Source organism: Argopecten irradians, chromosome 7 (genome assembly GCF_041381155.1).
Source record: "Argopecten irradians isolate NY chromosome 7, Ai_NY, whole genome shotgun sequence".
In the NCBI taxonomy this organism is placed as follows: domain Eukaryota; kingdom Metazoa; phylum Mollusca; class Bivalvia; order Pectinida; family Pectinidae; genus Argopecten; species Argopecten irradians.
Window position 1 is genome coordinate 19,776,599 of NC_091140.1, and position 12,508 is coordinate 19,789,106.

The 12,508-nt window shown below is 34.4% G+C and overlaps 1 protein-coding gene across 1 annotated transcript in view; it reads left to right on the forward strand.

Moving 5' to 3' along the window:
• Nucleotides 1-12,508, forward strand: part of LOC138327069 (uncharacterized) — a 47,906-nt gene that overhangs the window by 22,055 nt on the left and 13,343 nt on the right. The window contains exons 4-6 of the mRNA XM_069273054.1: nt 1,395-1,469; nt 2,753-2,832; nt 3,190-3,310. Of these exons, the coding sequence (XP_069129155.1) occupies nt 1,395-1,469; nt 2,753-2,832; nt 3,190-3,310 (276 nt within the window). The remainder of the gene's footprint in view (nt 1-1,394; nt 1,470-2,752; nt 2,833-3,189; nt 3,311-12,508) is intronic.

The window sequence follows — 12,508 nt, forward strand, 5'->3', positions numbered from 1 at the left end:
ATTGTGAATAATCTCTATTCCTGACTTGTGTGCTTTTAAACAAGGCTAGGAAATCCAAGCTCTAGTGTGTGGGATATCAGTAGATATTAATACATAGTGCCCTAACACTAGATCAGAAAAAAGTACAGAGATAAGCGTTCTCACGCCGCGGCGTTTTATTACATTATCTATCTAACCTATTACCGACATGATGAAAAAACAATCACAAAAAATAATCGAAGCACGGATTCAGATATTTTTACTACAAATCGGCTTGTTTTAGCCCAAACTGACGGTAATAAAGATCACTACATAAACTTATGTGTAATACTCGTATTTTCCTAGAAAACTACTTCCTTCCTTTCCAAGCTTTTAGGTACAATGATGCTGTGTATATATACAGTATATAAACCACATAACGCAAGATATCGTAACGTTTTGGCGGCAGGTTTATCCCTTTTGTCAGGTCGTCGAGAGGATCAGACTGGGAATTCAAAGGGATAGAAGAGCAGACCGATTCAGCCACATAGATACAACCGTGTTACACAGCATCAAATACTTCACTCTGGTATTTGGACTAGTATTTTTAGAGTAGGCGTGGACGTATCCATTCATTTGGACAGATGAAATATTGTTAGATGTATTACGATTTAGAATGACAAAATCAAGGACGTATGTTTACATTATAACAAACTAGTAATATGAATCGTGTCATTTAAAAAAAAACTTATCATCACCATGACTTAATTTGAAAAAACACACATATTAAAAAACATGAAATACATTAATATTAGAAATTTGATATTTAGTGTGTTCCGCAGGAATGAGCGTCTCTGCTTGCAAATCAAATTTCAAATCTGGTATTTCTTTACGCTGAAATTCGGATACCATGTCGACTGCAGATCACAATGTATATCTTCGATATGATGAAAGAGGCGTTTATATATCATATCCACAGTTTTTTTTTCAAATTTTAAAACACAATTCTGATTAAAACTAACTCGATTTGTCATTTGTCCTGACATGAGTGTGATCCAGAGGAGGTGTGACGATTTAACACTTGTATACCAACCCATCTTTTTGTCACATTCTACCATATCTGTATAGAAATTTCTAAAAACAAATCCTAAAGAGTGGCGATAATACATCCATCCCGCATGATTCTGTTTTTAACAACGTGATTTAATGACATTTAGCCATTTAGGTCTATACTGTAATATAATTAGGTAAAGAAAAAGAAAATTTGACATGTTTCGTAAATCTCCTGGCGTCGTGGAATTGGCGTTAATAGTGACATTTTGGAAATGATTTCGTGTTATAGTCAGATCGACTGGGTTTACTGGTATCTTTTCTTCCATGTGGAAACATTTACAAACTGTAAAAGAGTATTATATTGCTTTTTTATGTTGTTTCAGGCCCCATGCGAGACAAAAATATACCGGATTTGTGCAACCAGCAGAGAATGATACTCGACAAATGGCCGTGGATAGGTAAGGAATTGAAGTATTAAAAGAATAGTAATTATTTAAATGACTTACTCCGAATTTATATTGCAAAACAACTGAATTGGTTCTACAAATCACCAAAAAAAATACATATTTGTAGATAACCCCTGTAACGTTAGACTATTGTATATATATGTACAATGTTTATGCAAAATCGGTTTTATTTGAATTCTTCATTCAAATGCGCAAACGCATTAAAAAGAGGAAAATAAAGACTGTCTAGCATGCAAAGATTAATATCTTAATTTCTACAACAATAGGTGGTGCTATTCAACTCACAGGACATAGAATAAACACTGCAGCTGTTGATTAACAATTTGTTTATACCTGTGTGGTATAAACTTTGTACGCATTATATAATATTCTGAATGACTGACACGGTGAACTTTGACCGAACTACTTATTTCTCAGTGTCACGTCATCATTGTCAACGTCGTCATCAATAATCAAATGACGTCATTCTATGTTGTGATCGCCGCTTGACGTCCATAACTGCTGTAGGAAAGCTATGTCGTTGTGTCAAAATACGTGACGTTTTCATAAATGTTAAATTGACCTTCAGTACTAGTAATTATATAATACATCTTGACGGACAAGAATTTTACTGATGGGTTTCGTAGATTTAACGTGTATGAAACAAACTTGATCTTGAAAGTAATGGCCGGATGATTATCTGGCGGGAAATAGACGATACCGTGTCGTGCGAATGCTTTTGCATGTATTCATGTATTCCGACATTGAGTTTTATTTTCTTGAAGCAACTTTGAAGATTTGAACTCAATAAGACGTTGAATGAGTATTATTTAACCTTAAAGTTGTTCCCAATAACAAGAATTTGATATCGATGGATTCTTTATCAAACGATGACTTTTGAATATTAATTAGTGTCTTTTTGCATATGAAAGTATTACTACACCTTAATTGCACATTCCGGTAAATACACGTTACCTTATCCCTGCCGTATTTCTATCGGCTTAAAACGAATATGATTGTGGTAGAAACAGGTCACACTACTCGTGGTTGTTGAATATTGAATTTATTCCACACTCGTAAGTTACTTTTCAAAAGTTACAAATGACACTCGCTAAAGCTCGTGTATTTCGTTAACTTTTAAAAAATAACTCACTCGTGTGGAATAAATTCAATATTCAACAACCACTCATTGTGTAACCACTATATATTTGATATGTATTACATGGATGGATTATCTATGACAAAACCGTAATAAAGAATACAATTTCATTTTCATATGTGAATTTGTATTGTAGCAACATGGAAACCACAGGGAACAGACTGTCCAATCAGTGGAGGCTTTACATTTAGGACAATAAGTCGACTGACCAATCAGGTAAGATTTAGCTGGCAATTTGGTTTGGAATCAAGATATCAGAGTCATACCAATCCGTTCTATTCCAAGTGGTTAGTTACATTTTAATTATATTGTATCTAAATATTTTTTCAAGTTTTACGCAAAATTATCATTTTAATAGTTTGAAGTTGATTAAAATAATTTATTGAAAAGCGTTAAATGTTTTATACATGTTTTCCTTCAAAAAGGTTTCTTTTAAAATATCAATATTAACAAGCACCCTTTATAATGGATCGCCGTATATACAAGGAACACTGCATCTAGATTATAAACACGATTATAAAGAAGGGATTAATTCATGAGATATTTAACATTTTTCACATTCTTGATATCCAGGATATTTGCGAAACAGATTGGCGAAAATCAAAATTAGAAATAGAATGTGTGAAGGGAGACGGTCTAGATTTTATAGCACCAAAAGGGAGCAAGTGCAATCCATTCTTAGCTCACGGGGAACGTAAGTATCAAACAAACTTCGTATTAAATAACAGAAAATAGCTACGGATACAATTGTCTTGTTTACCAGTGACGTCACCAGTGACATATTATTTGAGATTTCACCAGTGTTATATGGCCTGGTTATTTTCTAGTTTAATTTTGAAACAGATCCGTATTAGTATTTACGTCTAACTGTTTCTACCAATACTGACAACAACTAATCTAGTGATATTCCTTGGACACGTTGTTCTATCTTCAAATCAATGTACTGAATTTTAACCTAAATTTCAATACTAATTAGGAATAAATGCTAGAATTACAAAAAAAAAAAAAAAACACCTTTAAATATCTTAAATCGACTTCCATAATCATTTGATAAATCAATACTTTTCACTTTTCACAACTTAAATAGTTGGAATAGAGTTGTGGCCGGGATGATGAGCTATGCTGTTCATTAATATAAAATTAGGAACAGTAGGTGCACTGGGTGAAAAATTAAAGAGTCTGCAGGTTACATGCAAAACTCAAAATTCAGCTCGAAGCAATTACGATAACTACTAAACTACATAACCTGGTGAAGTGAACGGGTTCATCTCACTTTTGAAAGTCGAGGATAAAGAAGTACATTTTAAAAGATGACTTTATTCTCTACAGGGTGTTTTCATGTGAGCGTTTTGCCTGAAACTGAATCAATTATTTAAAAGCAATTTGTTCCTACGATGAAATCTTAAAGTATAGTATCGGGGGAAAGTTGATTACGTTAGGTGTACGTACAAAACTTGAATGATGATCCCACTGTACTGACGTTAGCCTATCCAGTATTCAGAGCATTATGTTTTGATTTCAATTTCGTTTGTACATTTCGACAAAGTTGTCCGTCAAAGCTCGCCCAAGTCTAGAATGCGTTTTACCTAACTTATAGAGAGCTGTTTCATATACGTGCTACCCTTATTTATTGTACACACGATTTTCTATTAATTTCATTAGCTGCGATTTAATGTTGCTATACTAACGTTCAGGTTGATTTCTACAATTTAAATACCTGCGAATACAAATGTACCTAACAATGGAAAGATTGACAAGAAAATCAAACTAGTTAGCGTCTTGCTTTTAGAAAATTGACAATGCACGAAAATAACCACGAATAAGAGTAAAACAGAAAATCTCCCAGCAGAACTTAACAACTGTACAGTACCTGATGGTTCTATTCTGTATATGCATATTAGTTTTCTCCCCTTGAGAGTAGGTATTGATTGTGACGTCATGAGATTGCGAGCATATTGTCATACTTTTTGGAGAAATGGACGTGAATTATGGTCACAAAATAATGACGTACATGTAAGAATCGATACCTACCCGCAAGGGAACTAACTATGTAATATGAAAAGACGGGATATTACTTTTTTTTATTTTCTGTTCTTCACTTTTTTGTATCACTCTATAATTTTGTAAAATTAAATCATGAAGTTGAATGATCTTAAATATGCTATTTTGATTGTTTGAGTAAAACAACTGAAAACTCAAGTTGAGAAATTTTTCGATACTTTGTATCATTTCATTTACATAGAAAATTGATTAAGGAGTTCTGTATTATACATAAACTAAGAAAACAACCTGTTTAACAAGGATAGCTAAATTTACGTACAAACCAACCGTAGGTGTCTATATCGCGAAGTATATTTAAAAGCAGTACGAGGGACAATGTGTTGTGATTATAACATAATATAGTGTTAGCGTGTTGAAATCTTTAATGCGGCAAACACTAAAACGGTATTCGTTTACTAACTCTATTGTTCTCTCCTTAGTTAGAACGGATTTCAATATATTATAGTATATCGAACTCTCAAAGTGTCATTTTAAATAATTCATTTAACTGGTTTGTGTCGAATACAATGTTGGATTCTGTAAATGTTCAATGCAGAGCGGGGATAGACTAGACGTCTTTGCTGATAAAGCATCCTACTAGTGTATGTACGATCAAAGGTTGGAACTCAAGTCTGTCTGACGGTACCATGTACTGACTTCTGTCCAAAATATTGGCGTTAAATATTAACACTCCAGGTGGTGGCATAGTGTATAAAATAACGGGTGTTTTTCATTGTGCAAGCTATATTTTTTTTTATTTTTTTTTTTATTTTGTTGACCATCCATGTCTTGATAAACCAATTACCAAGTCATCCATATAAAGTGTGAGGCCTAGCAAAGCAATTTTCTCATATTCTGTTATGATATGAAGAAACATTTCTATTAGCTTTAGTTATAGGATAACCCTTCAAAGTGCATGGTATACATGTAGTTGATCAATCTCACACGAAGCAAAAAAAAACCCGAACTCATCTCTGATGCTAATTCGCATAAGATCTAGAGTTTGTACATGCTTAAAGTGATAAGCTATAGAGGACATTTGAATGAGACTGACATAACAGTAATAAGCTATAGAGGACATTTTACTGATACTGACCTCACAGTAATAAGGTATAGAGGACATTTTACTGAGACAGGCCCTACAGTAAAAAGCTATAGAGGACACTTTACTAAGACAGACCTCACAGTAATAGGCTATAGAGGACATTTTACTGAGTCAGACCAAACAGTAATAAGCTATAGAGGACATTTTACTGAGACAGAAATAACAGTAATAAGCTATAGAGGACATTTTACTGAGACTGACATCACAGTAATAAGCTATAGAGGACACTTTACTGAGTCAGACCAAACAGTGAACTATAGAGGACATTTTACTGAGACAGACCAAACAGTTAACTATACAGGACATTTTACTGAGACAGAACTAACTGTTATAATCTATAGTGAACATTTTCCTGAGACAGAAATAACTGTTATAAGCTATAAAGAACAATTTACTGAGACAGAACTAACTGTTATAAGCTATAGAGAACATTTTACTGAGACTGACCTTACAGTAATAATCTATAGAGGACATTTTACTGAGACTGGCCTTACAGTGATAAGCTATAGATGACACTTTACTAAGACAGACCTCACAGTAATAAGCTATAGAGGACACTTTACTGAGACTGACCTCACAGTAATAAGCTATAGAGGACATTTTACTGAGACTGGCCTTACAGTAATAAGCTATAGTGGACATTTTACTGAGACAGAACTAACTGTTATAATCTATAGTGAACATTTTACTGAGACTGACCTAACAGTAATAAGCTATAGAGGACATTTTACTGAGACTGACCTAACAGTAATAAGCTATAGAGGACATTTTACTGAGACTGACCAAACAGTAATAAGCTATAGAGGACATTTTACTGAGACTGACCTCACAGTAATAAGCTATAGAGGACATTTTACTGAGACTGACATCACAGTAATAAGCTATAGAGGACATTTTACTGAGACAGACCAAACAGTAATAAGCTATAGAGGACATTTTACTGAGTCAGACCAAACAGTAAACTATAGAGGACATTTTACTGAGACCGACCAAACAGTAATAAGCTATAGAGGACATTTTACTGAGACAGACCAAACAGTAATAAGCTATAGAGGACATTTTACTGAGACAGACCAAACAGTAATAAGCTATAGAGGACATTTTACTGAGACAGACAACAGTAATAAGCTATAACAGAAGTAATAAGCTATAGGGACATTTTATGAGACAGACACACAGTAATAAGCTATAGAGGACATTTTATTGAGACAGACATCACAGTAATAAGCTATAGAGGACATTTTATTGAGACAGACATCACAGTAATAAGCTATAGAGGACATTTTACCAAGACAGACATCACAGTAATAAGCTATAGAGGACATTAAACTGAGACACACCTAACAGTAATAAGTTATAGAGGACATTTTACTGAGACACACCTAACAGTAATAAGCTATAGAGGACATTTAACTGAGACAAACCTAACAGTAATAAGCTATAGAGGACATTTTACTGAGACAGACCTAACAATAATAAGCTATAGAGGACATTTTACTGAGACAGGCCATATAGTAATAAGCTATAGATGACATTTAACTGAGACAAACCTAACAGTAATAAGCTATAGAGGACATTTTACTGAGACAGACCTAACAATAATAAGCTATAGAGGACATTTTACTGAGACAGGCCTTACAGTAATAAGCTATAGATGACACTTTACTGAGACAGGACTAACAGTAATAAGCTATAGAGGACATTTTACTGAGACACACCTAACAGTAATAAGCTATAGAGGACATTGTACTGAGACTGGCCTTACAGTAATAATCTATAGAGGACACTTTACTGAGACTGACCTAACAGTAATAAGCTATAGAGGACATTGTACTGAGACTGGCCTTACAGTAATAATCTATAGAGGACATTTTACTGAGACAGACCTAACAGTAATAAGCTATAGAGGACATTTTACTGAGACAGAAATAACAGTAATAAGCTATAGAGGACATTTTACTGAGACAGAACTAACTGTTATAAGCTATAAAGAACAATTTACTGAGACAGAACTAACTGTTATAAGCTATAGAGAACATTTTACTGAGACTGACCTAACAGTAATAAGCTATAGAGGACATTTTACTGAGACAGAACTAACTGTTATAAGCTATAAAGAACAATTTACTGAGACAGAACTAACTGTTATAAGCTATAGAGAACATTTTACTGAGACTGACCTTACAGTAATAATCTATAGAGGACACTTTACTGAGACTGACCTCACAGTAATAAGCTATAGAGGACATTTTACTGAGACTGGCCTTACAGTAATAAGCTATATAGTGGACATTTTACTGAGACAGAACTAACTGTTTTAATCTATAGTGAACATTTTACTGAGACTGACCTAACAGTAATAAGCTATAGAGGACATTTTACTGAGACCGACCAAACAGTAATAAGCTATAGAGGACATTTTACTGAGACTGACCTCACAGTAATAAGCTATAGAGGACACTTTACTGAGACAGACCAAACAGTAATAAGCTATAGAGGACATTTTACTGAGACCGACCAAACAGTAATAAGCTATAGAGGACATTTTACTGAGACAGACCAAACAGTAATAAGCTATATAGATCATTTTACTGAGACAGAACTAACAGTAATAAGCTATAGAGGACATTTTATTGTGACAGACATCACAGTAATAAGCTATAGAGGACATTTTACTGAGACAGACATCACAGTAATAAGCTATAAAGGACATTTTAGCAAGACAGACATCACAGTAATAAGCTATAGAGGACATTTTATTGAGACAGACATCACAGTAATAAGCTATAGAGGACATTTTACCAAGACAGACATCACAGTAATAAGCTATAGAGGACATTAAACTGAGACACACCTAACAGTAATAAGTTATAGAGGATATTTTACTGAGACACACCTAACAGTAATAAGCTATAGAGGACATTAAACTGAGACACACCTAACAGTAATAAGCTATAGAGGACATTTTACTGAGACACACCTAACAGTAATAAGCTATAGAGGAAATTTTACTGAGACAGGCCTTACAGTAATAAGCTATAGATGACACTTTACTGAGACAGGACTAACAGTAATAAGCTATAGAGGACATTTTACTGAGACACACCTAACAGTAATAAGCTATAGAGGACATTTTACTGAGACACACCTAACAGTAATAAGCTATAGAGGACATTGTACTGAGACTGGCCTTACAGTAATAATCTATAGAGGACACTTTACTGAGACTGTCCTCACAGTAATAAGCTATAGAGGACATTTTACTGAGACTGACCTCACAGTTATTAGCTAAAGAGGACATTTTACTGAGACTGACATCACAGTAATAAGCTATAGAGGACATTTTACTGAAACAGACCAAACAGTAATAAGCTATAGAGGACATTTTACTGAAACAGACCTTACAGTAATAAGCTATAGAGGACACGTTACTGAGACAGGACTAACAGTAATAAGCTATAGAGGACATTTTATTGAGACAGACCAAACAGTAATAAGCTATAGAGGACAATTTACTGAGACAGGACTAACAATAATAAGCTATAGAGGACATTTTACTGAGACAGACCAAACAGTAATGAGCTATAGAGGACATTTTACTGAGACTGACCTAACAGTAATAAGCTATAGAGGACATTTTACTGAGACTGACCTAACAGTAATAAGCTATAGAGGACATTTTACTGAGACTGACCATACAGTAATAAGCTATAGAGGACACTTTACTGAGACAGGACTAACAATAATAAGCTATAGAGGACATTTTACTGAGACAGACCAAACAGTAATAAGCTATAGAGGACATTTACTGAGACTGACCTTAGAGTAATAAGCTATAGAGGACACTTTACTGAGACAGGACTAACAGTAATAAGCTATAAAGGACACTTTACTGAGATAGACCTAACAATAATAAGCTATAGAGGACACTTTACCGAGATAGACCTAACAATAATAAGCTATAGAGGACATTTTACTGAGACTGACCTAACAGTTATAAGCTATAGAGGACATTTTACTGAGACTGGCCTTACAGTAATAAGCTATAGAGGACATTTTACTGAGACTGGCCTTACAGTAATAAGCTATAGAGGACATTTTACTGAGACTGGCCTTACAGTAATAAGCTATAGAGGACATTTTACTGAAACAGACTAAACAGTAAAAAGCTATAGAGGACATTTTACTGAGACACACCTAACAGTAATAAGCTATAGAAGACATTTTACTGAGACAGAAATAACAGTAATAAGCTAAAGAGGACATTTTACTGAGGCAGAAATAACAGTTACAAGCTATAGAGGACATTTAACTGAGACAGAACTAACTGTTACAAGCTATAGAGGACATTTAACTGAGACAGAACTAACTGTTATAAGCTATGAAGAACATTTTACTGAGACTGAACTAACAGTAATAATCTATAGAGAACATTTTACTGAGACTGACCTAATAATAATAATCTATAAAGTACATTTTACTGAGACAGGCCTTACAGTAAATAGCTATAGAGGACACTTTACTAAGACAGACCTCACGATAATAAGCTATAGATGACACTTTACTAAGACAGATCTCACAGTAATAAGCTATAGAGGACATTTTATTGAGACAGACATCACAGTAATAAGCTATAGAGGACATTTTACTGATACTGAACTCACAGTAATAAGATATAGAGGACATTTTACTGAGACAGACCAAACAGTAATAAGCTATAGAGGACATTTTACTGAGACTGACCTCACAGTAATAAGTTATAGAGGACATTTTACTGAGACCGACCAAACAGTAATAAGCTATAGAGGACATTTTACTGAGACTGACCTCACAGTAATAAGTTATAGAGGACATTTTACTGAGACTGACCTCACGATAATAAGCTATAGAGGACATTTTACTGAGACAGACCAAACAGTAATAAGCTATAGAGGACACTTTACTGAGACAGGACTAACAGTAATAAGCTATAGAGGACATTTTACTGAGACTGGCCTTATAGTCATAAGCTAAAGAGGACATTTTACTGAGACTGGCCTTATAGTCATAAGCTATAGAGGACATTGTACTGAGACTGGCCTTATAGTCATAAGCTATAGAGGACATTGTACTGAGACTGGCCTTACAGTAATAAGCTACAGAGGACATTTTACTGAGACAGAAATAACAGTAATAAGCTAAAGAGGACATTTTACTGAGACAGACCAAACAATAATAAGCTATAGAGGACACTTTACTGAGACAGGACTAACAGTAATAAGCTATAGAGGACATTTTACTGAGACTGGCCTTACAGTAATAAGCTATAGAGGACATTTTACTGAGACTGACCTCACAGTAATAAGCTATAGAGGACATTTTACTGAGACTGGCCTTACAGTAATAAGCTATAGAGGACATTTTACTGAGACTGGCCTTACAGAAATAAGCTATAGAGGACATTTTACTGAGACTGGCCTTACAGAAATAAGCTATAGAGGACACTTTACTGAGACAGGACTAACACTAATAAGCTATAGAGGACATTTTACTGAAACAGACCAAACAGTAAAAAGCTATAGAGGACATTTTACTGAGACACACCTAACAGTAATAAGCTATAGAAGACATTTTACTGAGACAGACCTTATAGTAATAAGCTATAGAGGACATTTTACTGAGACTGACCTCACAGTAATAAGCTATAGAGGACATTTTACTGAGACAGACCTCACAGTAATAAGGTATAGAGGACATTTTACTGAGACAGGCCCTACAGTAAAAAGCTATAGAGGACACTTTACTAAGACAGACCTCACAGTAATAAGCTATAGAGGACATTTTACTGAGACAGACCAAACAGTAATAAGCTATAGAGGACATATTACTGAGACTGACCTCACAGTAATAAGTTATAGAGGACATTTTACTGAGACAGACCAAACAGTAATAAGCTATAAAGGACATTTTACTGAGACTGACCTCACAGTAATAAGTTATAGAGGACATTTTACTGAGACAGACCAAACAGTAATAAGTATAGAGGACATTTTACTGAGACTGACATCACAGTAATAAGATATAGAGGACATTTTACTGAGACTGACCTCACAGTAATAAGCTATAGAGGACATTTTACTGAGACAGACCAAACAGTAATAAGCTATAGAGGACACTTTACTGAGACAGGACTAACAGTAATAAGCTATAGAGGACATTTTACTGAGAATGACCTCACTGTAATAAGCTATAGAGGACATTTTACTGCGACAGACCAAACAGTAATAAGCTATAGAGGACACTTTACTGAGACAGGACTAATAGTAATAAGCTATAGAGGACATTTTACTGAAACTGGCCTTACAGTAATAAGCTATAGAGGACATTTTACTGAGACAGACCTCACAGTAATAAGCTATAGAGGACATTTTACTGAGACAGGCCTTACAGTAAAAAGCTATAGAGGACACTTTACTAAGACAGACCTCACAGTAATAAGCTATAGAGGACATTTTACTGAGACAGACCAAACAGTAATAAGCTATAGAGGACATTTTACTGAGACTGACCTCACAGTAATAAGCTATAGAGGACATTGTACTGAGACAGACCAAACAGTAATTAGTATAGAGGACATTTTACTGAGACTGACATCACTGTAATAAGATATAGAGGACATTTTACTTCGTCAGAACTAACAGTAATAAGCTATAGAGGACATTGTACTGAGACAGACCAAACAGTAATAAGTATAGAGGACATTTTACT